Source organism: Pempheris klunzingeri, chromosome 11 (assembly GCF_042242105.1).
Source record: "Pempheris klunzingeri isolate RE-2024b chromosome 11, fPemKlu1.hap1, whole genome shotgun sequence".
In the NCBI taxonomy this organism is placed as follows: Eukaryota; Metazoa; Chordata; class Actinopteri; order Acropomatiformes; family Pempheridae; genus Pempheris; species Pempheris klunzingeri.
Genome location: NC_092022.1, coordinates 20,301,242 through 20,328,413, shown reverse-complemented (window position 1 = coordinate 20,328,413; position 27,172 = coordinate 20,301,242). Strand labels below are relative to the sequence as shown.

The 27,172-nt window shown below is 40.3% G+C and overlaps 3 protein-coding genes across 3 annotated transcripts; 1 reads left to right on the top strand and 2 right to left on the bottom strand.

Moving 5' to 3' along the window:
• Positions 1-2,803: 2,803 nt before the first annotated feature.
• Positions 2,804-5,175, bottom strand: gtsf1 (gametocyte specific factor 1). The gene is made up of 7 exons (XM_070840304.1): positions 5,136-5,175; positions 4,555-4,641; positions 4,337-4,443; positions 3,491-3,617; positions 3,318-3,401; positions 2,967-3,024; positions 2,804-2,879 (listed from the first exon to the last, which is right to left on the bottom strand). Exons 2-7 carry the CDS (start codon positions 4,637-4,639, stop codon positions 2,804-2,806), a joined length of 537 nt encoding a protein of 178 aa, XP_070696405.1. The 5' UTR covers positions 4,640-4,641; positions 5,136-5,175.
• Positions 5,176-12,151: 6,976 nt separating this feature from the next.
• Positions 12,152-18,189, top strand: letmd1 (LETM1 domain containing 1). Its single transcript, XM_070839324.1, has 9 exons — positions 12,152-12,272; positions 12,622-12,776; positions 13,463-13,575; positions 14,598-14,680; positions 14,872-15,058; positions 15,853-15,954; positions 16,067-16,219; positions 16,342-16,438; positions 16,675-18,189. Exons 1-9 carry the CDS (start codon positions 12,157-12,159, stop codon positions 16,749-16,751), a joined length of 1,083 nt encoding a protein of 360 aa, XP_070695425.1. The 5' UTR covers positions 12,152-12,156; the 3' UTR covers positions 16,752-18,189.
• Positions 18,190-18,236: 47 nt separating this feature from the next.
• On the bottom strand, positions 18,237-25,450 carry cd63 (CD63 molecule). Its single transcript, XM_070839326.1, has 8 exons — positions 25,323-25,450; positions 24,524-24,609; positions 20,282-20,470; positions 20,070-20,144; positions 19,880-19,978; positions 19,517-19,660; positions 18,945-19,028; positions 18,237-18,712 (listed from the first exon to the last, which is right to left on the bottom strand). The coding sequence occupies exons 2-8, from the start codon at positions 24,587-24,589 to the stop codon at positions 18,647-18,649; spliced, it is 723 nt and encodes a 240-aa protein (XP_070695427.1). The 5' UTR covers positions 24,590-24,609; positions 25,323-25,450; the 3' UTR covers positions 18,237-18,646.
• Positions 25,451-27,172: the final 1,722 nt, after the last annotated feature.

The window sequence follows — 27,172 nt, the reverse complement described above, 5'->3', positions numbered from 1 at the left end:
TTCACTTGCAGGCGACAAGCTCGGGGTACGTGCCTAAAACTTGTTTGCAGAGCGTCCAGCAGCCAGCATGAGTGTGATGAGTTTCATGAGTCACATCTCAATGAGAGCAGCAATTCAACAGTAATAAGTCTGACCTCATGGTGGTGCTAGAGAAAAAGTCAGCGAATCACCTGGAAGTCATTAGGATTCATCCTCTGGGAACCATGAATGTCTGTACAAAATTTCATGGCAATTCCATCCAAAAAATTCAGCCTGGACCACAGTGGTGGACTGACATTGTCGGCATAGTTGGCTAAAATAATTTTTATTAGATATTATCTGAGCCATCTAAAGTGTCTTGACATTGTTTCGTGTTTTGTCACAACAAACAGTCTCCGCACACAGCAAAATAACAGAATGTGACTGAAGTGATTACGTGGATCAAATCAGCCCGTTTAAATAGGAGAGGGGAACAAGTATCTCTTGTGACTGACAATATAAGTTATTTTCTCAGCTCTAATAGGCTGAAAGTGGCTCTCCCACTGAAAGTGTCTTGTATTGGCCACTCAGTCTGGAACAGGATGCACTAAAGCTATTTAGTTTCATTTTATGTTGCTTGGCAGAAGAGTAAATGTGGATTTGGTATTAGATTTCTATCCAAAAAGGGGGAAGAGACTTTAAATCACTGATGTTTTGTTACTAACCAATAGCCACAACGATACTATTTCAGACTTCACTTTACTAAATAAGTATTTTCATACTAAACATATAATCATCAGGAAAAAACAGGATTATTGTTATATTTTAAACTACCCAACAGTATACAAAGTTTAAATTAGCTCCACATGGACAAGCTACGACATTTCAATACTACTTATTGGTATTGCTGGTTTTATTATCACCTTCCGTTTCATTTTATTATGTTTTAATATTATTTTACATTTGCTTGTGTTTCTTTTAGATCTTAATACTTTTTTATTTCATGTGGAAAGCACTTCAAGTTATTCTGTTGAAATAAACTTGCTATGCCTTGGCAAGACAAAGCACGACCTGATTTCATCACTGGACAGTGAAAAACAGAAAAATACATCCGTCTCATGTACTTAAACAGATTAAGGAGCTTCAGGAGCTACTGATTTAAATCTGATGAGACCAGCAGACTGAGCACTGAAGATTACCTAATTTCTGATGATTTTACCACGCGGAGAGACTTCAATCAGGAAACCTTCTTCCAAAAAAGGTTCTCATGAAGAGATATCAGAGATAAACACTCACAGTATTTAGGAATCAGGGACATCTGAAGAGTTGTTAATGTAGTGCATATCTTTTCATACAATGACATGGAGGTGTGGATTCTGTTTAGCACCATCACCTTGGGTTTTAAAGGGGGCGATGTGACATTTAAGTCTATCACAAGTTCAAAAGTTAAAACTAAGCACGAGCTTCTCCATGTCACTCAACAAACACTGTATGTATATAGATGTACAGCACACCCAAGAGGAGGCAGTGGTTCGATAGACACGACTCCTGTATGGACCCGAGGTCCTGCACGTACTCTACTCTGAGGAGCCATATCTCATCCTTACAGATAGTGACAGGGCGGCACAGGCCCCGTCTGAACACTTCCAATAATAGCCACAACTAAAATAGACAGTCATCACATGAAATCAATAATGCCACTTAGATATGACAGAGTGTGCTGGCTGGCCGCCTACGCACTGGGATTACCACTCATCAACCTTGGCTCACTCCTATAGCTTTCATCTGGAGCATTTTCTCACCATAAAAACTATTATCAGCTGCCTAATGTGGTGCTTTGTGCATGAAAAGTGTCCATGTTAAAGGTGTTTGATAGATGGAGGAGCTACTTGAACCACAAATAGATAATCAAATCAAAGGAACTGAGCTTCAGAAGGACTGGGAAGTAGGTAGAGATGGTGTTTGTCAGTGCTTGGGTCGCTTCTGGAGTAAGAAATTGGTGAATACTGCCAACCAGTGGCCATGTAGTGACAGTTACCATGTTTATACAGCTGCTTCCATGTCATGGAAGGCCATCCTAAATATGGACTATTCTCCACTATAATTCATTATTAAACATTTTTAAAGTGTGAGTTCAAACACCCAGTTAATTAGATATATGAAAAGTAATACAATGCAGGCATATATTTCTATTGTGAGGATATGCAATATCTGTTCCTCTTTTTTATATTTCACTCTTTGTTGACCAAGTGTGAGAATAAAGTGATACCTCACGTTAGTATCAGCGTCCGTCTGTACGGCATTATGGCTACTGTACTTGCATACTGACAGCAGCAGGTTTACACTTTCACCACTTTGGTGCTTTGGTCTGAAAAGCAATAAATATGCATTTGAAAGAAAATGTCTTTTTAGCAAAAGCTAAACAAAGTAATCTACACTCCCTGTGTTAAACTGTGAAATGACAGAAGGCTGGCAACAACACTGGTGCATGTTATTCACAAGTTATGATGAAACTATAAGAATTGACTATACATTCCCTTCACAACCACTTTCTCTTTTTGTCCTAAAGAGACAAAAAGAGTGTCCTTCTATTGTCACTGGGGCTAAATAGAATTTATCTTCCAAAATAAATTGAGGGGAAAACTCATCCCCATCCCAAATTGACAAACTTCTGCTATCAGCCACACAAACTTTGAAACAAACAAGTTTAATAGACAAACAAGTTTAATAAAAAAAACAAGCATGACCAGTTAAGAACATATTTAAAAAGAAATCTCCAAACATGCACATATAAAAATCTGGCCCACATTAAGCTTGTGCATACACAAAAAGCACAAACTATGGCTTACATGCTGGACCATGGGAGGGTATTTGGTGGTCTAAAGCTTGGACCGAGACTATTGGTGGGTCTGGTATCCGGTCTGCAGAGAGACAAGACAGCATGACCATTAAAAAGGACGAAGAAAATATAATAAAACGAGTGACAAAAGCTGAAGCCAGCCACTTACTTTTGATTCAAGACTGTGTTTACGCCCCACACAAACGGAGGAGCAGCATCGTCGGCCTCTGCAAGACAAAACATACCTTGAATATGTCAAAAATCAAGCACCGATTGTTTCTTTAAAGGGAATAACAGAAATTTTGTGAATCTGATATCTCTAATGTCTGTATAAATTTGCAGCAGCAAATGTTCATCTTAAATACTGGAACAAGCTAACAGATTACATTTAAAAAAAAAAAAAAAAAAAAAGGTGAAAAATCCACCTTCCCACACCTCTAAAAGCTCACCAACAGGTTACATCTCATTTGTCCAATACACAAAAATCAAAGTGAAAATAAGTTATGGTTAATAATGATACCTTTGTCCCAGTCCTCAGTCATGTCTGGGTTTATCCAAGTACTGACTGGGACCTGCCATTTACAGGGTCCATTGGTGCTTCCTCCTATCAACAGAGGATAATTCAGACTCAGACAGACACACTAAGCACATGTTGACTCTGCAGGGCAAAGAAAGACCAAATGATAATCTTACCATCTTCAGTGTCCACAGAAATTCTGTCCTCGCAGGTTTCAGTGTGGAGTGTCAGCTCATGCTTGGGGACCAGGTGGCGAGCGTTAAAAGGGCACGTTTTTAGCTCACTGGCCAGTTTTGGATGATTCTACATCAATGGGAGTCAAGTTTAGGAACAGTCAAACTTACCGTGTTAAGGCAAATAACCAGACAGTGAAATCTCAGCAACGGGCAGCCCTGTAAACTGAGCACTCTATATGAACAGCTACCAAATAAACCCTGTGGTGATATTTGTTTAGTCAACTTCCATTTAAGGGCAGGAAGATACTTTCTCAACATGATAAGGAGCTGATGGACGGCAATGATGGCAAAGGCAAAAAATGTACCAGGCATAAACTCAGTTCCCGTTTATTAGGTACACTTAACTAGAAGTAATGCAATATACAATAATAATGATACAGTCCTGCAATTAATCCTTCCTTCATGAAGGCTACGATGTTACGCTTTAGTTCAAACTATTTAACAGAGGTGTAGGTTTAATTCTGAGCATTGTGGGGGCTGCAGTTGTACTGCATTACACCACACACACACACGATTTAGCCTTCCCCAATTGATATAAACAACATGGACGACATTAAATGGCAGGATTTATTCCAGGGCCGCTTTGTTAAACTAGTAGTTTTAAATGAGTGTAGTTAATGTACATTTTAATAAAATAAGTTATGCAAGTAAATTAAGTAAATGCACAAACACCACTATGAGAAATGTTTTTTTGGTTTAACAATACAGAAGACACACCCCCTTGTACTCTGATCCAATGTGAATCTATTTTTCCCCATACCTGCAAGAAATAAGTGCTCGACTCACCTTCCGGCACTTTATAAGATGGTAGGGGAAGCGACAGGCACGAATCTGATGGTTCTGGTCAAAGGGGCACTGCAGAAGTTTGTCTGGGTCACAATTTCCTTTGTTGTCTTAAGTGAGAGAAGAACAAATGACTATATTCCCTCTTAACATTTATCTAGACCAAAATAGAAGACAATTCAAGCTTACGGAAATGCAAATAAATATATCTAAAGCATTACCATATTCCTCTGCCACCTGTGCCCTCCCAGCAGTGGCAATCTTGCGAGGATCACTGGAGTTTCCAAATCTGATTTTGGTCGTCATTACTGGAGGGCAGAGAGGGGAAAAAATGTAGACGAAAGATAACAACAAATACTGACAGGTTGCTAGATGCGCAAGCAGCATTCAAAAGCTGCAGAACCACTACAACCAATCAGATGATTGACCTGCAGGATTCTGTCCAAGTCTGCAGGTAACAACAGGTGAACACAATTATCCATCACTTCAAAGTCTTTGCTGACTGGGGGAGATTTGTTTCGATCATAATACAAAACACCATAAATGTCAGACTTAAATGCAACCCATTCCTCCTTCAGATTTAAAAATAAAATAAAATAAAAAATCAATTATGAAGTATTTTTAAAAAGGTTTCAGAATATGGCCTTGGAGACATCCATGAGAAAACTCAAGTATTAGCAGCTCGTGGAAATGAAGACACCCTCTAAAGACAGCTTAGGCAGCCATTCATCCGCACCTGAAGGCCACATGTCTGTTTGATTTGCCTCCTGAAAGACTTGAACAGCAGCACTTACTTACTTACTTCACTGTCCACCGCAGCCAGGCCCTCAGTTTCTACCAGCGCGAGGCCCAAGGGTCACCTGGACGGTATTAAGACCAATAATTTACTTTAAACTGCAGCTCTATTTAACTTTTAACTTGGAAAATAAAAGGCAAACTCTCAACACTGGCTGGGCTACAATTAGCTTATCCTGCAGCAGGGCACCTGAAAGCCGCGCGGGCCGGAACCATTGACTAGCTTAAATCTGGCAACTCGCCAAACTAGCTAAGAAAACGATACTTCAGATTTCTTGAGACAACAAAAAAACATTTCACATTTCAAAACCTAAAATCTTAACCTTTGCGAAGGTTTAAACAAGACACTTAAATGAAATCTGTAAAATAGTGGCGTCGCTAGGATTTATTTTTCTTAACCTTTGTCTCTTCTCGGTGTCCAGTGATCGACAGACTTCGGTAAACTTCGGAGCGCAGCCCCTCACTTGATTTGTCGTCTTGTGCGAAACACGTGACTTCCTGTCTAAACTAAAAATAAAAAAAATCCACCAACTCTGTGAAATAACTACTAAATTCAAATAAACCCCAAAGTTTTAGCTCACAAAATGTGCCAGGATGCAGTAATAATCCCTACCAGTTTTATAGGTCTATTATCATATCACTGGATCATTGATATTGATGTATCAATATGTAAGTGGGACTTTAATGTTATTCAGATTTTTTTCTGTCTAACTGGAATTCATGTGATCTAAACTCAATAAATAACTGTTCACAAATAGCAGATGCTGTAGTATATCAAGGTGGAGATAATTTTAACAGTACTTCATATACCGTTGGGTAATTCAATCTGTAAATTAAAGTGGTGTGAAAAAGTATTTGCCCCCTTACAGATTTCTTCTGCTTTTGCTTTTTTGTCACACTTACATGTTTCAGATCATCAAACCAATTTTAATATCAGACAAAGATGACCTGAGTAAACACAAAAAGCAGTTTTTAAATGATTTATTAAGGGAAAAAAGCTATCCAAACCAACCTGGCCCTATGTGAAAAAGTAATTGCCCCCTGAACCTAATAACTGATTGTGCCACCCTTGGCGGCAACAACTGCAACCAAGCATTTGCAATAACTGGCGATGAGTCTTTCACATCGCTGTGGGGGAATTTTGGCCCATTCTTCTTTGCAGAATTGTCTTAATTCAGCCGCATTGGAGGGTTTTCGAGCATGAATGGCCTGTTTAAGGTCATGCCACAGCATCTCAATTGGATTTAAGTCCGGACTTTGACTAGGTCACTCCAAAACCTTCACTTTGGTTTTTTTTGAGCTATTCGGAGGTGGACTTGCTGGTGTGCTTCGGATCATTGTCCTGCTGCATAACCCAAGTGTGCTTGTGCTTAAGGTCATGAACTGATGGCCGGACATTCTCCTTCAGGATTTTCTGGTAGAGAGCAGAATTCATGGTTCCATCAATTACGGCAAGTTGTCCAGGTCCTGAAGCAGCAAAGCAGCCCCAGACCATCACACTACCACCACCATGTTTGACTGTCGGTATGATGTTAGTTTTACGCCAGATGTAACGGGACGCACACCTCCCAAAAAGTTCCACTTTTGTCTCGTCAGTCCACAGAATATTTTCCCAAAAGTGTGGGGGATCATCAAGATGTTTTTTAGCAAGTGTGAGATGTGCCTTTGTGTTCTTTTTGGTCAGCAGTGGTTTTCACCTTGGAACTCCCATGGAGGCCATTTTTGCCCAGTCTCTTTCTTATTGTTGAATCATGGACATTGACCTTAACTGAGGCAAGTGAGACCTGCAGTGCTTTAGATGTTGTTTGGGGTTCTTTTGTGACCTCCTGCATGAGACGTTGATGCACTCTTGGAGTAATTTTGGTATGCCGGTAGTCCTGGGAAGGTTCACCACTGCTCCATGTTTTCTCCATTCGGGGATAATGGCTCTTACTGTTGTTCGCTGGAGTCCCAAAGCCTTAGAAATGGCTTTGTAACCCTTTCCAGACTGATAGATGTCAATAACTTTGTTTCTTGTCTGTTCTTGAATTGTTTTAGATCGGGGCATGATGTGTTACATTTTAAGATCTTTCAGCCTACTTCATGTTGTCTATTTAAGTGATTTCTTGTTTCTACAGCTCTGGCAGTAATCAGGCCTGGGTGTGGCTAGTGAAATTGAACTAAGCTTTCAAAAATGTGGTTAATCACAGTTAATTCATGATTTAACAAGGAGGGGGCAATTACTTTTTCACATAGGGCCAGGTTGGTTTGGATAGCTTTTTTCCCTTAATAAATGAAATCATCATTTAAAAACTGCTTTTTGTGTTTAGTCAGGTCATCTTTGTCTGATATTAAAATTGGTTTGATGATCTGAAACATGTAAGTGTGACAATAAAGCAAAAACAGAAGAATTCTGTAAGGGGGCAAATACTTTTTCACACCACTGTATATCTTTAAAACTGGTCATATAAAACTACTTCTCCACTATCTCTGAAATGTAGTAGAAGAATAAAGTAAAATGAAATAGAAATACTACAGTGAAGCAGATGTATCTTTCATTTACTCACATCTTTACTTATGTGAGGAAGAAAATGAGGAACGGCGACCTGACCTGACGGACACTATGGCTACTGTTTTTTGCCATTTCAGCAAACATAGCAGTCAATAATGTAACTCATAGTGACTAAGTGAGTGCTTGTCATGCTTCTAATACTGTGTTCACACTACAAGTAACAAAGCCACAAAATGGCCATGTATGGCCAGCTACATTGATGCTGAGTCACTCTTGAAGTGTTGCTCAAGCACTGTGGTTGTCGTTATTATGGGCTTGTGCAACTATTAATTAACAATCATCTTTAATAGCTAATAAACTATGCTAGCTATTAGTGCATAGCTAGCATAGTGTCAGCTAGCTGAATAACACATGACCAGAACTTGCCACTGTGATTTAAACATGTATGTTACACACATGAACGTTACTGATGCACTCTGCCATGCTGCATTTAGTGCTGGTAAATAAAACTGTAGGGTTAAATAGCACAGTGAGCTGGCTAATGGCATTGGTGAAACAAAAACATATGATTGAGTTTGTTTGATTAATAACAATAATAACAATCATCATAACAATATTAAAAGAAAACAACTGGTGATGCTGCAGAGTCAGAACCCGAATGCTGGTGTTCCATTCTCTCTGCTTCCTGATTGAGTTGAACTGAGAATCTGCAGGCTGACAGAATTCTGTCTTCACTTCTGAACCAACCTTCAGAGAGGTAAGACCACTTTTCACCGTCTAAAGCTACTCTTTACTTGGCTTGTTTTGTGTTGGAGAGAGAGTACGTGTATTTTACCTACATTATTCTGTGAAGTACGTTGCTGTCTTTAGTGGTTACACTCTAAAAATCATAAGGTATAGCTGAACATATGTTGCTGTGATCACAGGATACAAATACTCTTTTTTTTTCTAGCACAACTCAAATTTTAAGTTGTAAACTTTGCTGCTTAAGTTGTAAAACTGCTTTACTTGTTTCCTAAAGTGCAGTTGCACACAATGGGCTGCATTTGGAGTGTTTCTCTGCACTAAAAGCAATTTCATACTGTACTGAACAGTTTGCAGTCCTTGCACATCTTTTACAGATGTTTAAGTATTATAACCAGATTTCATAGCAGTGGAAGTTCAGTATCATCTGTTGTATTGACTGCACTAGTTACAACAATACTATGTTTATGAATATGATTTAAGATGTGTAATAAATCAGGTACACTTGTAAATCTGGAGTACTTGATTTCAATTTCTCAGCATCCAGCAGCAGTGATATTTCTGGTAGAACTTTATTGGACTAAAAAGTGTAATTAAGAGCAGAAAGATGCTGATCGGTTCATTTTAGTTCAGTTTGTGAAAGTTTAGTGAAGAAAGAATTTTCAACTTGAAAAAAAACAGTCTGACTGTCAGTGAACTGATTGTTGTGTACCTCTGTGTCTGCAGTACAACCACGTCAGTACGCGAACTGAACTTTGAGAAAATACTTTGATCCAAGACTAAAGTCAAGTCCTTTACAAGGCCTCAGTCTCCTGAAGACACAGGCTCTTCCTTCTCCGGACAGAAGTCCAAACGAAGGTGTGATAGCCCTTCGTCTTCTGAGGACAACCAGCCTTCTACCAACATGAAGGCGGCCGGAAGTGGGAGGACGGAGGAACCCTCTTTACACTATGAGACACTCTGTTGTGATATTGGGCTATACAAATTGAATTGAATTGAATTGAATTGAATTGAATTGAATTTACCTGGAGAGGTCCTCTCCTCCACATCCTTGGTGCTGGAACTGTCTCATGCTCTAGCAGATATCGACTCTTGTCGGGAGGAGGAGTCACAGCAGAGTGACAGTGACAGAGCTCACTCTCCTTCTCTTCTTAGATGATGATGATGGGACAGAGACGAGGAGCCCTGCCGGACTGACTGTCCAGAAGTGGGCCTACAGAATGGAGGAGATAAATGAAGAGAGAGAGAAACAAGAGAGGGAGGAGAAGGAAAGACAGGAGAGGGAGGAGAAAGAGAGAGAAAAGCAAGAGTGGCTGGAAAGAGAGAGGGAGAAGTGGGAAAAGATGGAGAGAGAAATGCAGGATAAGGAGGTGAAGAAAAGGCAGAGGTACGAGAGAAAGGAAAAGAAAGACGGGAGAAGGAGGAGAAGGAGAGAGTGAAAAGAGAGGAGAAGGAAATCCAGAGGAGGGAGGACAAGGAGAGAGAACAAAAGGAGAGGGAGGAGGAGGAGAAGCATAAGAGGGAGGAGAAGGAGAGAGACAAGTGTGGAAGGAGATAGATGAATTTGAGAGGGAGACGAAGGAGAGAAATCGACAGTGGAAGGAGGAGAGGAAGAGAGAAAAATCTCAGGAGAAGGAGAGAGAAAAAAGGGAGAAGAAGGAGAGACAAAGACAGGAGAAGGAGGAGAGAGAGAGAAAAAAAGGGAAGAGAAGGAAATCCAGAGGAGGGAGAAGAAGGAGAGAGACAAACAAGTGTTGAAGGAGAGAGAGGGAGAAGAAGGAGAGGGAAAGACAGAAGAAGGAGAAAAAGGAAGAGAAACAGGGAAGAGAAAAACATGGGAGAAGAGGGAGAGAGAAAAAAAGGAGAAGGAGGAGAAAGAGAGAGAAAAATGGGAGGAGAAGGAGAGAAAAAAAAGGGAAAAGAAGGAAATCCAGAGGAGGGAGAAGAAGGAGAGAGAACAACAGGAGAGGGAGGAGAAGGAGAAGCACAAGAGGGAGAAGAAGAGAGAACCTAAGAGCCTCTTCATACCTGGAAGTGACATTCACAAGACATCCAGGTTGTGTTGCCATCCACTATCAACTTCTATATTTGACTTTTATCACATTACTGGATATAAAGGGCTCTATTTTGTTGGAGAGAGGAGCCCAGTGCATCATGGGGAGTCCCCCGGCAGTCTAAGCCTATAGCAGCATAACTAGGGGCTGGTCCAAAGCCTGGTCCAGCCCTAAACTATAAGCTTTATCAAGAAGGAAGGTTTTTAGCCTACTCTTAAATGTAGAGAGGGTGTCTGCTCCCCGAACCCAAACTGGAAGGAGATTCCACAGGAGAGAAGCCTGATAGCTGAAAGCTCTGGCTCCATCACTTTAGGAACCACCAGTAGGCCTGTATTCTGGGAGCACAGTGCTCTAGTGGGGTAGTACCGTACTATGAGTTCTTTAAGATATGATGGAGCCTGACCATTAAGAGCCTTGTAGGTAAGGAGAAGGATTTTAAACTCTATTCTGGATTTTACTGGAAGCCAATGTAGAGTAGTCAGTACAGGAGAAATGTGGTCTCTTCTCTTAGTTCTCGTCAGAACACGAGCAGCAGCGTTCTGGACCAGCTGGAGAGTCTTTAAGGACTTATTGGGGCAGCCTGATAGTAAGGAGTTGCAATAGTCCAACCTAGACGTGACAAATGTGTGGCCAAATTTTTCTGCATCATTCATAGACAAGATGGGCCTGATTTTAGCAATATTACGTAGACGGAAAAAGGCGATTCTGCAAATATGTTTTATGTGGGTAACAAAGATAACTCCCAGATTCCTCACAGTGGTGCTGGAGGCCAGAGTAATGCCATCCAGAGCAGCTATATTGTTGGAAAATGTGTCTCTAAGCTGTTTAGCCAACCACAATAATTTTGGTTTTGTCAGAGTTTAGCAGCAGAAATTTGCTGCTCATCCAGGACTTTATGTCCTTAAGGCAGACTTGGAGTTTAGTTAACTGATTGGATTCATCTGGCTTTATTGATAAGTATAACTGGGTATCATCTGCATAACAGTGGAAATTACCCAGAGGGAGCATATATAAGGTAAATAATATCGGTCCAGAACCGCTCAGAACCTTGTGGAACTTCATGTCTATTCATTAACATGTACAAAACGAAATCGATCTGATAAAAAGGACTTAAACCAACTTAATGTGGCTCCTTTTATGCCAATGAAGTGTTCCAGTCTCTGTAATAGGATGTGATGGTCAATGGTATCAAAAGCAGCACCTAGATCTAACAAGACAAGGGTTACGCCCCAGTCTAGGGGTTCTGGAGCGTAGCATGAAGGATCTCAACTTCCCCAAGTCCCAAATGGTCACAGACACAATCTACGGAAAATGATCAGGTTTATTTAAACCATATAAATCATAATCACAAGTTGTTATATGAAACAAACAGAACTGACTTGGCTTCAGGGTGGACCAAGGCCAAAATAACAAATAATAATCCTATCTAGAAATTAACCAAAATCTGACCTAGCAGGGAAAACAAAAGGACAGAGACATGACTTCCTAGACTACTAAACACAGGAGAAAAATGTTCCAAACGAAAAGTGGCATCCATTGAAGATGACTTGGATGACAGCATCTTGTATCAGCAGCGTGGACGCAGCGGAACTGTCCAATGAAATCGATACTAGGGATGCGTCACAGCCTGGGGGCGTGGCTTCGGCGGCACGAGTAATTACGGTAAATGAACTCCCTTTTTTCCTCTCCTGTGTTCGAGCGTCATTACGGTAACTACGCGGAACTTCACGGTGTCAAACATGGCGCTGTCCTGCTCCAGCCTGTGTAGCCATTTGTCTTTGATCCGACTGTGTGGTCTCAGGACAAACAGAATAACACATGGTCTTTACTCCCCGCATGTGTCCCATCAGTCCAGGTATGTCTAAATGTCTGTGTGGGTCATTCGTCCACGATTTCTCACTTTATTTTACCTGCATCTCCCTTGCTATGCTAGCTGCACATCAACCGCATGATGTGTTTGATGAGAGATATTTATGATGCTAAGGGAACTGTTCACTTTATATTTGATTTATGGTACTTTGTACTGTCATTGGCACACGTCCAGCTCATGACCACCAAGTTATTGTAGTCTTTACTGTGTCCTGACAGCAGGGCATGGAGCTGTAGAGATGATTTCCACTATTTCAATCGACGTGAAATCCTCACCGATGCTCTTCCAGCTGGACAGAATGAAGTTATTCATGTTGGCCTCTTCTCCTTCACAGCTTGGCCCTGTGTAGACACTACTCCTCCTCCAAGGTTAGACGAGGTATTGGTCGATATGTCGCCTCCAAACTCGAGATCGCACATAGTAGATATGAAAGTTTCCTCAAAAGGCGATTTCCCAAGTTTTTCCAGCTCTATCACACTTTAGTGGAAGGTAAGTCCACCACTGACTCACATCTCACATTCCCAATACTGTATTAATAACGTTATATACTGCAGACAGGGGTGGAAGAAGTATTCAGACCCCCTTTACTTAAGTAAAAGTGCTAATACCTCTCCTAAGTCCTGCATTCAAAACCTTCCTTGAGTAAAAGTATTAAGTATTATTGGCAAAATGTACTTAAAGTATAGTAGTAAAGTAAAAGTGCTCATTATACAGTAAAATGTTCCCTGCCAGTGTTTTACTGTATATGATGTGTTTGGGTTAATATTACTGCTGCATTCATGTCTTCATGTTGCATTTTCCTGCTGTAGATGTTTAAGGTTGAGCTCATTTTAACCACTTTATATTTTGTTGGGTATTTTATTCGACAGCAATGCATCATGGTCTTTAAGATCATCACGTTTGTAGCGTCATCTGTAACCTCGTATCTCTAAAAAGCAAAAACAGCCCATTTTCAGCTTTGTGATGATGCATTTTCCAGCTGATCTCAGAGGGTTTGATTTAGTTTAGGATTTTTTAGTTTAGCATGGCAGACACACTTCCGTCAGATTGTGTGAATGTGAACGAGAGGCATATTGTGAGGTGTTAAAAAAACACTTAGATAAAGACAACTAGATAAATGCAGCCCACATTATTATTTCCATAAACTTAATTTCTTTAGCGTTGCATCATTCCAGGATTCAAGTTACTGTACCAAGATGTGAAAGAGGCGAGCAAGATAAAAGCAAAGATGTCTCAAGGAATACCGTTTGAGGACTTACCCTACAGGGAAATGGCAAAATTCAGACAGGTGAGTCTCCTAAGTCAGTGCGTCTGTCCATACATACACACACACACACACACACACACACACACACATTAGAGCTGGGAGGTTACTCTCTCCAATAACAATAATGTCTGGCTTTAGCTGAGTGAGATCCCAAATATTATCATGTTTAAAACCAGATATTGAGTCTAAAATGACTTGGTGATAATAGTAGACTATTTAAGCGTATTAAGATGAACTTCTGAACCTTAAAGGTATAAAGGAAGATTCTTATAGCAGAAATTGGAAATGTGTGGTTTTTATTACAGTACAAAGGAAGATTTAAATATTTCAGTGGGAGATTGTGAAACCAGTAAAAGATTTGCACCAAATTACTTAACACACATTCGTCGTGTCTAGTGAAACTGAAGAGAAAGCTTTGGGGAGATATTGTATCTTTTACCACATAAAGATAAAGATTTGTGCAATAAAAGCACAGTATGCTGGAGCTTTTCCTTTCTCTTGCAAATGAACGTTTCCTCCTCTGCACCTGCCTACAAGAAACTGAAGGTGTGCATGAGTCTTTAAAGTCAATTATGCACCTAGAATTAAAATGGATAATTAAAAAAGAAAGTGCCAAAAATATTATTATTAATCATTAGTAGTCAGGATAATCAGATTGTAATTAAATGACGATAGTGGTATTGTCATGTGGCAAGTCGAAAATTAGGCATAGAAATCCTATTTTAGTGACAAAGCTCTTATGGCATCATATGAAGATATAATAATACATTTCACAGTGGTGTTTTGATGTTTTAAAACGAGTACAGGGAGTGTCTGTTAAACACAGGAATGAGGAGTGCACCTTGGCTACAGATTTGTTCATTACTGGTTCAGCCCCATTAAATCAGATGTTTGAGGTTGAGCAGCAGATTTCATAGTAGGAGGGATGATGTACAGTAGGTGGTATCCATGTGAGTGAGTACTTTCATTTAATCCCTTGCCATTGGTTAATGTCAGGTTTCCAATCTCTTATTAGCTTTACTTACTTTGCGTCTCTTTTGCAGTTTCGCAGAAACATCATCAAGGCTACTCCGCTGATGATGATGTCTATTCCTCCCTTTGCCAACTACCTGGTTTTTGTCTTGATGTGAGTTACTTTGAAATAACCACCTTTTGATTCCAGTTGGCACCTGTTGATTCATAATCGACAAAGTATTCTGAAATGATCGATGGTAATCTTAACACTACATTTTGTTCTACAATGTGCTGGATCTCCGTTCCTACCCTGTCCCCGGGTCTCTCCCCTCTCTGCCACTATCCTCCCCTGTTCACTGCCAGGTACTTTTTCCCCCGCCAGTTCCTGATCCCTCATTTCTGGACTCCCGCGCAGCACGTAGAGTTTCAGGGACTGTACCACTCCCTCAGGGCCCAGCACTACTGGCCAGTGCTCAAAGGGCTGGAGAAGACGAACCGTCAGATCAAAGACAGTCAGCTGCACGGTCGCCTCAAGGACCTGTGCGCCAAAGTAAGATCAGAAAGTTTTAATGGATACTGTATCATGATAAGGAAATATCTGTTTGAAAACTATGTGGCAGGGCGCAGAACAGATGCAGAATAGGTTGCATATTTTCCATTTACACATACTGACTTTCTGTGCCGTTAGTACCAGATATAAATTTCACTCTTCTATTGCAAATATACTGGAACACATTATTGACGCATATAAATGGCAAAACATGAATAATAACCTGAAAGACACCAGAGGGCTCATCTATCAACCATATCTGATCTGACACATGATCAAAATGTGGTTTGATAATGCTGTATAACTGGCAAGATTATATTTCACAGAAGTTCACAATATGCCTGAAATTAGAGCATGGTGATCCTTTTTCTCAAACTTTTCATGTTTGCATATATAAAAAAAAAAACAAAGTTCATTCTACATCTACAAAGCAATATCAGTTAAGTTCAAGATGTTATTCAAGCTTTTTATCCAACTGTCATGCATGGAAGTTATGTTACAGACTTTGATGCTACTGTGACTTCCTGCTGGCTTTTGATTGGTCAGCACTACAGATGTTCCCTAGCAACCGCTTTACACATTACTAAACTTAGTGATGGGCTTACCAATAGCCGATGATCCATCCACCATGACCTCCGGTGTGACAGACGACTCTTAATGACACTTCGAATGCCACAACACTTACTGATTCTATTTACCAGTAACCTAGAAATAGTCATTTAATAGTCATGTATAAACAGTTGAATCCATTATTCCATTAAAGCAGGATAAACAGACTTTGTGTGCATTTTCAGGTGCAAAGTGGAGCAAACCCTAAAGTGTCTGAAATCCTTGCCGTTCGGAGCCTGTTTTCTGGACCCCCTCTGGGTATAAAGAGGATTAGTGTGGATCAAATGGTCAGTAAAAACACTCCACTCTTCACGCATTCAGTTGACATGAAATGCAAAAGGTTTGGTGAACCTGGACACCAGCAGCATATCTCTTCTGTCTGTCTCCGTGGCCAACCAGAGACACATCAGCCCCCTGCTCTTCCTGACGCCTCGCCTCCCGGGTTTCCTGATTCGCCGGCGGCTAAACAGCCATGCCCTGGAGCTGCTCCAGCTGGACCGGGCCCTCAGCAGGCTGGGGCCTCACCAGCTGAGTGACTCCGAACTCAGAGAGGTCAGTCACTCTGCATGACTTGGCAAATTTGCTATTCACTTGCCAAACCTGATTTGTGTGATGAACACTGTGTATTCTTTGGGAAGCTGCGTTATAAATGCACAATATTTTTCTCTTTTCAGGCTTGTTATGTAAGGGGCCTCAATTCTTACAGTCTTAGCATTAACCAGTGCCGTGAGTGGCTATCCCAGTGGCTTCAGGTGTCCTCCTCTCTGAAAGGTAGTTTTTATTTGGATGTGCAGGACTTTCTTTTTATTTTGGGACTTCAACCATATCCTGCTGATATGTCTGTTTTGTCTGATATTTAAAGGAACAGCTCATGAGAAGATTGATACCACTCTAATGTCTGTACAGTTAAGCTTAGCATAAAGAAACGGAAAAGCAGTTGACACGTCTGTCTACTCTAAAGTCAAATGCTATTTTTCACGCCTGTGCTGTTACTTTTGTTTCTGCAGACTCGGAGATGTCGCTGCTGTTGCACAGCATCGTGTTTCTCTCTGCAAACTACCCGAATGGTCCCGGCCGACACTGACAGGAAGCCTGAAGCAGCCTGCTTTAGAGATTACGTTCTTTTTCGTGCACTGGGCAGCATAACTTCCTGAGAGTTGTCAGCGTCTGCTTTTTGCCAAGGAAAAAACATTTTAAAACTGTCCTTGGCAAGATTTTGAGGTTTAATAAAGAAAAAACACACCAAAAACTGACTTAGCCCAAAACTCAAAGTTTGCAGTAAAGCAAAGCATCCCATTAATTGTAGATGCCTTCTGTCCTGTTTGCCATTTAATGTTTCCATGAACCTCTCATCTGAATGGACAGACTCCCCCAGTACACACACAGTTAAGGATTTCTTTTGTAAAGTAGAATGAATCTATTGTGTCTTTTATCCGGGGAGTGATATGGGATTCTCCCTTTATAAATTAGCATGATTGGACAGGTGTATTTTGACTTGAACCATTCTTCTCGAATGGGGCTTAATTTCATTACAATGCACTGAACTATAATAAGTGGTGATGTTGAAATAATATCGTGATTACTTGTCACCGCATCTGAAGGCTTTTGCCACAGTGAAGTGTGGACTTGTTTACTTCTAAGCTGACACATCAGTACGCAGTTACAAACACAAGCAGGGAAACAAAGAGGATATTGTTTAGTAAAAGTTCAGCAGTACTAGTGTGTGTGTGTGTGTGCACACACTATTAATAATTTGCTCATGGTTCAGACACATTCCATTCATGAAAACACGGATCCAATGTCTTTGTGTGTCAAACACTTCCACATGCTGTATCTTCTCATACACTAACCTCACTTTGTGATCTGCCCTCACTTCCTCACTATGAATAATGCTGGTCATGGTAAAATTGTGGATGACCTGTAAAAGGGGAAACGGTCTAGAGGGCAGGAAATATCTTTTTTCAAAAGTTTCTTTTTTGGTCAATATCAAAAGTCAGTAATTAGAAAAAGGCACTTTTTAAAGGAACAAATATGTGCATGGATCCTAATTAATTAGAGAGAAAAAAAAGCCCAATTAATATTTGCAAAGACATTCAAGCTTGTTTGTATGGTGAGAAGCCGAACTGTTTATGTGGGTGCAGCACAGCACTTAAAAGCTGCCTGAAAAGAGTTGTGAAGGCACTTTATTTGACTTACTTTATTGTTTACTTGATGTTTTCTTGCTTTGGAGGCTTAAAATGACATGAACGTATCATGGTCAGGCCACACTCTAGCACAGAAGTTTTATTCAAGCCTTTTGCCTACTTGGGGTTGAAGGTAGGAGGAACTGCACATATCTTGTGCTGCTGTTTGATGTTGTAAAATGTAGGAAATGTCATTTGTTTCCTGTGCCTTGTGCAAGAACTGGCACAATATTTCTGAAAATGTGTTCTGCTATTTGCTCAACATGTTTTAAATGTGGTGTTGCTGTGCCAATATTCTGTATGTTGCAATGGAACTGTGTCTGAAATAAAAACCTTTATGGTGCATTTATTTTCCTATGTATTCATCCTTCAAGCAAATTCAGAGGTAATTTTTAAAGAGTCTTTAATAAAAACAGAAACTGGGAACCAGAAAAACAATCTTAAGTCTCTTCATAGAACAAGAACAAGTAAAATGTTAGAATTCCTCTCAACCAACAAGACTATACACTGACAAGAAAGTGGACATGAATCTTTTCTACCATTTAAAATTCCTACGCACGTAAGTTATCAAAGCAGAAACATTGGTTACCTATGAAAATATAATCCAAAATCAGTTCTGTGCATTACATCTGAAGTATTTTTTATGTGTTTAGGATCCCCATCAGTTATCACCCCGCTGTAACAACCATTTGTCCACGTGTCCTGGAAGTATAAGCTGAACAAATTAAAATTTCCAAGTGGAGCTCCCAATAAGCGTGACCTGACTAGCCACCTCCTTCTCCAGTGTGAAGCTGCATCACATGACTTCGTATCCGCTGCGGATGCCTCTCATCAACATGCAGGCAAACACAATGCCCATTATCTGGAAGGAAAACAGTTGCACATTAATTTCTATTCTGTAACACGAATGCCAAGTTGAGAAGTCTTTAAAAGACAGATGCAACATAAAACCAAATCAAATTTAAAATGCAATTAATTAACAGGGATTCTTCCTAATAATGAAATAATTCTAGAGAGTCCAGGTGTATAAGAGTTGATGTCTGGTCAGATTATGTTCTTGATGCAACATGGTTATTTTTAGTGATGTTTCATACCTGCAGGAAAGCAATAACTAGAGCTGCAACTATCACCCACTGGATGTTTTTCTTCAGAAAAGCCTCCACAGCATCATGACAACCCTAAAACGAGAGAAAAGAGAAAAGTTTGATACATTCACAGGTCGAGTTAATATTTGAGAGAGACGCTGCCTCACAGAAAACCACTGACGACTTCTTGCTGGCTTTACTTCTTCACTGTCCTACACACTCTGATGCTGTATGTGTAATAAATAATAATAGTTATTTCAAAATCAAGCACTTTTTTCCCTTCAAGTCTTTTTTTCTTCGGATCTTATTAAAACCCAATAGGTATTGAAGTGGTGACCCTTCACTTTGACACTAAGCGCATTTAAAGAAGGAGTTACTACATCAAATAGGGAAATATATCACGTTTTATTTGTTATATGGACAAATGTTTTCCGTTTGTTTGCCAAAACTTTATGGTCGGATACCACCAAATGGTCCACTTTACATGCACCTGTGTGCTCATTTTCACAGCACACACATACTGTTGAGGACATTTAGACTGACTGTGTCACTATTCATTGTTTGTCATGGGGGGAGTTTACCTTCTGGTACACTTTGGCAGGGTTCGCCATGGTCCCGATTCCACAGTTTGCGGTGACGTTCACACAGCATGAGTCAGGCACAGAGTTTCCGTCAGGTTTGAAGCCTCTCCAGTCAGAAGAACTGTTCACACCGCAGCATTTGAGCTGCAATGAGTCAAAAGGAAAACACTTAATAAAGACATACCAGCGAAAAGGGTTGGTGATGGTCACATGACCACAGCACAGTAAAAGGATATAACTTAAGTCAACAGATGGTGCCAAGAAAAACAATGTTATGTCCCGACCAACAGGATACAGCAGCGTTATGTGAAGGTGTTGTCAGACTAAGTAAACAGTGAGCGGGAGAGTTTACACTGAACTCACATCCATCTGCAGTTTGTCCACAGAGCGTCTGAATTCAGTTGTGCCGTTTTTGTAACTGTGAATCATTTCAGTGAGACTATCCTGGACGACAGTTGAGAGCTAGATGGGAGACACAACACGGAGGGCATGTTAAACTGCACTGCCTGAAGGGTCTCATATTGCACACAAAACTGTGGAAATCTACGCTCACCTTGTTTCTGAAGATGTATCCAGCAATTGCTGCTGCGATCTCAACAATGATGACCAGCGAGATAAGGATGGCAAACTGAGACAAGAAGAAAAAATTAAATGATATTGAAATGAATGTCATTACTATTATATTCTAAGATACATTACGCATGTTTTACAAACATTCAACCCTTCTGCTGCTGTGCGGTATAACAGACACACTGTATGAATTACCGTGGTGACCATGCAGTAGTTCTCCTTCCAGGCACCACAGCAGCCAAAGAAGGCGATGAAGAAAATCACCACGCCGATTCCGATGAGGACGATGGGAGCTCCTGAGGCCGACGCATCACGGATCATGAATGTGTTGTGCAGAGCCATTTGAACCAGGATCCCCACAACAATCAACGCTAGGCCACATAACTGCAGAGAAGGGGGGGGGGGGGGGGGGTAATGTAATATACGCATGATTCATTTGAGCCTACAGTGGAAATGTTTTATTTGATTATCTGGTAACACAACGGGAGTAAAGGCTGTCATAATTTGAGTTTTATAAACAACTGGTTACCTAATGTCCCCACTACTAAATAATTACTGTAATGTTGAAATTCAAATGTCACTGAAATGTATTACATTGAAATATATGACTCTGTATATGACTCCATTGGTCTCAATTCATGTGATCTGAATTCCCCTTTTAAAAATTTCCATCATTGCATAATTTCAAGCTTAGCCATCTCAAAATTCTCTCAAAAACATCTCACATCTCCAAAGTGGTGGACTGAAAGACGATTAGGGCTTCAGTCTTGACTGAGTTTAACAAGTAGACGTTAAAGATCCAAATCCTTCCATATGAACACGTCACACAAAGAAATGAGGTAGCACTACTTCTAATGAGACTGAGGGAAGTTGCAACAGTATTCAGTTCCCCCAAGCGGTCGTTAAATGACCAGATGCAAAAATGTGATATTCATGTGTCACTGTTTTGGGTGGGGTGATGAGAGAAGTTCATTAGATCTTTTGCAAACACGCTGTGGGTGATCTGTTTGGACATGATTAGCTGGGATCAACGAGATCTAAAGCAAACACTCCAGTGAACTGGGCATCCTTCATTTTGACTTTATCAAAGGCGAGCAGGCGGTCCACTCGGTCTACATAACTGTGGTGGGATTCAATCTGAGGACAGGAATAACTAGAGAAGAAACAACTAGTCCAGCAATCAGTTAGTCAATCAGCAGAGGAATAATCGACAATCTTGGATTGATTGTTCCGGTTACTTTTCAATCAGAAAGTACATTTCCTGGATCCTTCTACTCAAGTGTGAGGGTTTAAAGTTCCTGTTGTTTTAACCTTTTTATTGTTAAACTAAATATATTTAGCTATTTTATGACATTTCATGGGTGAAACGATTTATACGACTTCCAGATCAATCAATGAGGACAATAATTGTCAGTTACAGCCAATCACTCAGCTCTACTGTGACTGAGCTTTTTTTTTTTTTACTTTATTGGACCTTAAACAGACCTTCAAGGAGTAACTCTGAGTGCAGCAGCAACACGAAACATCAAACTTAAGAAGCTCTCATAATGAAAGGACTCTCCTTATCTCAACAGACACAACTGTAAAAAGTAATAACATGTTATAAGAAGGCTTAATGTCTGCTGACAGGCTATATAAATGTCTTGAAATAGCAACTTAATTGATGACACATCACTGAGGGTGACCAGGGACGACATCACTGCTCAAGTGATACATGAATTTAGAACAAGGAGTGGAAAAACTGGCCGCAATGTGAGAATTACTGTAAACAGATTAAAACATCACTCAACTGACTCAGACTGTGGATATTATTTGTGACTTCACTATATAGTTGTTTTGCAATGAGCTTTACATACTGGACTGATAAAAAAGAGCTTTAATTTACATTTATTTTCATTATTGTTAGGACATTATTACATTATCAATATTCTAATTTTTCTCATTAATCTTTCATTCAATATCTTTTCTTCAAAAAAGTGCGAATAATACCCTTCAACAAGTTCACAGAGCCCAAGTTCAACTTGCTTGTTTAGTTTGACCAACAGTTCAAAACCCATAATGTTAATTTTAATATCGTATAAGAAATCCAGCAAATATTTACATTTGAAAAGCTGGGATTAGTGATAGTCTGTCTTAAAAATGATTTAAAAGGATTCATTGAGTATTCAAATTATCAGCTCGTTGATAAGTCAATCAAATGCAACCTGATAATGCCTATGTAATCATTCCTGAGTCAGACTGAGATCATTTATTAGCCCTGTTATCACTCTTAATAATCATGACACCACACAAACACAAACACATCCTGACAGGGATGAATAGAGACACGAATGCACCTTTGGGCGACAAGTCCGTTATAGTTCTTTCTATTTGTATTTTCTCTAAGACAATTCTCTGTATCATTTTTTCTCCAACACCTATTAAAAAAGGTGTGTCGTCTTGTCGCTGTAAAGACATGAAGTCCCTGAAACAACAGCGCCCAGCAAAACTACTCCTCACTGTTTTCAAGTAAAATGAACAGAAATGTGCGTGTCAGGACAAAAAGCTCTATATTTACACAGGAAGCCTGAATGTCAGAGGAGCCTTAATCCGCCCGCTCTGTTATGTTATCCATGTTGAGCCCTTGCTGCAGCCGATGACCTCTTCTTGTTGGCACCACCAATGTAAATATTTGAGCGTGACTCAAATAGGTGGCTAATGTTTGACGTGGGAAAACACCAAGGAGTGAACACAGCAAGCAATGAGCAAAGATGGCCGCATCAGTCCCGGAGTGGAATAGAACAAAAGAGAACACCCACCATAGAGTAAAGTGATAAAATAAGTGTTTTTCCAGGTTGCCGGTTTATTTGTTTCTTTAGTTTGACCTTAATTTCTTTAAGAAAAATGTGCAGAGCTGGTTGGGGCAGCTCAGTGGTGCAGTGGTCATCACCGTCGCCTCACAGCAACACGTTCACCTTTCTGTGTGAAGTTCTCCCCACGTTCTTATGCGCTTACTAACTGGTGACTCTAAACTGCCCACGAGCGTGAGTGGTTCTTTGTGTCTATGTGTCGGCCCTGTGATTGACTGGCACCCAGTCCAGGGTGTACCCCACCCTCCCGCACAGCTGGGATTGGCTCTTGTGCCCAGGACCCTTAAGGATTAGTGGTATAGACAATGGATGCATGACATTAGTTGACTGATTATTTATCGGTGACCATTTTGATACGCGATTGATCGATTCAGTCAAGCAGTTTCCAAGTGAAAATAACAAGAATTCACATTTCCAGCTTCTTCATTGTGAATGTTGTTGTTTTTTTGTTCTACTGTAATAAACTGAATATCTTTGGACTGTTGGTCGGATGAAACAAGACATTTGACGCACATATGTTGAACTATATATTGACTAATCTCACAGAAATATTAATCAATAAGTTTACATGTTGCGTTAACCGCTCCTATTCAGTGTTTGTATGCAGTATATTGACATTTAATAACTGGATTATAACACACTAAATTCGTACTATCTCTCACTATATTCACTCTATATCACAGTTGTGTTTTACTGTATTGTCATCCATTACCTGTTTATACACCAGCCTCCACTTATGGGTGCTTCCCATATAGATACAATAAACACTTACATCTGCTTACAACTACTTTATAATGTATTAAATGATCATATCATGCTTATAAATGCCAAATAGAAGTTGTCGTAGTAAAGTGTTGCCATCAATCCTGAAAATAATTGTTAGTTGCAGTCTTAAAAACTCTGCCGTAGAGACAGAATGAATGTATCTTTGTCATTTTGTACTTCCTCCTGTCCTTGATGAAATGATTATCATATTTGTCCTCTGCGCCACAGCGTTCACTATGCAAACAGCCTGTTTAAAGCTTTAGGTGGCATTGTGTCAGTGAACGAGGAGGGAAAAAAAAGAAAACACGTTGTTCTGGACCAGTCACATGACACAGTTACACTTTGAAATCTGGTCATAAGATTCACATTCCATCATCGCCACCTATTTCCTCACAGCTCGCACACACGCACAAAATGAAGACACAGTGAGCAGGTTACATCCAGGAAATGTGAATTGGATGTCCTCATGCTGGTGTTCCTTCACGCCTTCATAGGTTTGCTACTGAACAATCATGTGAGCTATACCAAGGTCAAGAGGGGGGCATTATAGGTTGTGCTAGTGTGTCATCCGTCATCAGCTGATTTTACAGATGATTACATACTGTGGGTTAACAAGACCAGAGTTCCTGCTCAAAGTCACCTGGCTGGCAAAAAGGAGTGTCACAAAAGTAGTCCAGTGCAGACTGCCAAAAAGATCATCTTGATAACACAAATCACACTAGACAACATAACCTGGTCGTATTTCCTGTTTACTCGCTTGTTGCTGTCTTCATTGTGGCTACCAAACCAAACATGTAGGTAGAGGAGGTTAGCTGCTACTCACCCAGAAAATGAAGTTGAAAAAGAAAAGGAGGAACTTGACACATTTCATTCCTCCCTCTACACCCATGGCTGACGAAGATCTGTTTCCTGGAGCAGAGACATAAACTTTGTTACATTTCATTCACTTGTGCAAGGCAGAGTTATATGAAGCTGTAATATGAGAAGCAGCAGCAGCATCACGGAAGATCTGACTCATTTTTTCATCGTGTCACTGCAAAGCGCCTTGAACCCACACATTTTATTTGCCAGTGAACCTCTCATGATCCCGCTATTTGAATGTAGTGACCAGGCCCCTGGTAAACACACATAATGTAATCAAAAGCTAAATTTACAGCTACTTCACTTTAACGGTAAACAAGCCCCCCAAATAAGGGCAGGGTCGCTCTTTCAATTCAGGTCAACAGTGCAGGCGTGTACAACGCATCGTCTGGGCCCTGAACGGAGCCAAACTGCCGTTTGGAAGAAGAAGAAGTTGAGCCCCGGCTCCCTCCACCCTCGCTCCGGCCCCGACCCCCTACACCCCGGCTCCAGCCGGCCAACACCCGGCTCCGGGCCGTTAATCACCGCTAGCAACAATACCAGCTTTGTCAGAGCCCAAATCACATCAACACAGGGCGCCCTCTCTCTATCTTATTGGATTTGTTAAAAGTTTGCCCACCGAATTAGTCTGAGATAAACACTAACAGAAGCGTTTCTTTCACGACTGAAACCTGCTCCATTTTGGAGAAACACACCATTAACCAGCGGACCGCGAAGATTTCCAAACATGAGCATAAAGTAAAAAGGTCTTTGAACTCTACCTTTGAGAGGAAAGTCCTTACACTCCTGCGACGACGGCGGCGAGCAGAAATTAGTGACCAGCTTGTACGGTGTCTGGTCCCTCCCTCCCCCGGATGCGGTGACTCCTCTCCACCTCCTCAGTGACTCCTCTCCACCTCCTCAGTGACTCCTCTCCACCTCCTCAGTGACTCCTCCATTTTACTGACCCATAACTTCATGTGCTGCCTTCACGGTCTCCCCGTTAGGCTCCCACAGACGGTCCCAGAGCAAGTTGCATTTTATGTGTGGAACATAATCAGTGACAGACAATTGCGTTCAAAGTTTTACTTTAGTAAAATAGACATTATTTGATGCACTTTTATATTTTTGCACCTGTCGCATCTTTTAAATCTATCCTATTCTGTACTGTATCTTATTTATTTTTTCCTTTATAAATTATGCCGCTTCATTTGTTCCAGTATTTTGGTGGTGGAGCAGGTTGAGGTGGAGCTATTTGAAACCACTTTATATGAATATGTGTTTGGTAAATTAATCTACAACAAAGTCTTACATCGTATAAGATGTTCATGTTTTTTGTATGTGCAATTGTAATCTGCAAAGTGATGAGGCAGAAATTCAATTTTATTTAAAATAAATGTTGATTGAAAATATTATTTTAAAGGTAAAATTGAATATTAATGCATTTAAGTTAGTGAACAATCATTTGACACCCACGTGTTTTATATTTTCTTATTTTTGGTTGGAGGTCATCCCAAAATGTAAAAAAATAAAATAAAAAACAACTGAAAAGGGTGTTTTTTTTCTGTGGTATATCAAAAGCAAAAGTAGAGTCAATGCTATCACTAACACCCAGATGAATCTCCACTCCATGTTTTCATATGATACATGTTTATCGCAGCTTAACCTCACAGCCCATAATAGTGAAACATACAACAGTACAGAGATGCACTGTGAAATATTATGAACACCTTCTCCTAAAACAGAATCATTATTAATGGTGATCATTTTTGACAAGCTAAGTATCATTACTCTCCAGTGATCAATTGAGACGTGTTGATATGGGTTATGGGAATTTACCCTCTATAGTGTTTTCTTATTCTTCTCATTCTTGATGTTGTGCTCTGAAATAGAAGTGCAGACATCTGATTCGCGGTGCATTTTTTCTCACACTAATGCTGTTAAGATGAATGCAGCGGACCAAATCGTTGACCTCAGTTGGTTTCACGGTAACATGCAGGCCTATTGTACGACCAGTGTATCAAAAAGCAAACACCTGAGTGATCCACATCCCAGAGGAGACCATAATGGACTGATAACACCAGCTTGGTTTACTCTAATAATCATAACACTACTTCTGCCTTCATTTTGCTCAGCAACTGAATTTAGTCTCTGTGTAAATAAAAAAACAACATATTTGTTTGATTGGTTCAGGAACAAGTATTGCTGGTATGGTTAGATAACTGAGCCACATTTATCCGTTTCACTTTCACCACTCTGACACTCAAACCTGATTCTAATCGGTTATATACAGCACATTAGTCTGCATAACTGGTGCAGGCAGATTTGGAAGTTTTCACCTTGTGTAAACCGTGGGACCACAATGATGAAGTGCTGAAATGCAGCATCATGCGGTTCAGACATTTGGCCAAATGCAGTGCTGTAGGACACGTAGGCCTTAGTGCAGTGGTGAATAACCAGCATGCTTATGTTTAGCAGGTATAATGTAGCATTTGTTTTTCATTTTTTAAAGCCTTTAGATACTACAGGGCCCTAAATCTAATCTTTACAGCTCTGTCTTGTGGTGTATTGTGTTTGATTTCCTAAACTGTAATGTAGTACTGATTTATCTTAATTTTGATTTCCTCATGTA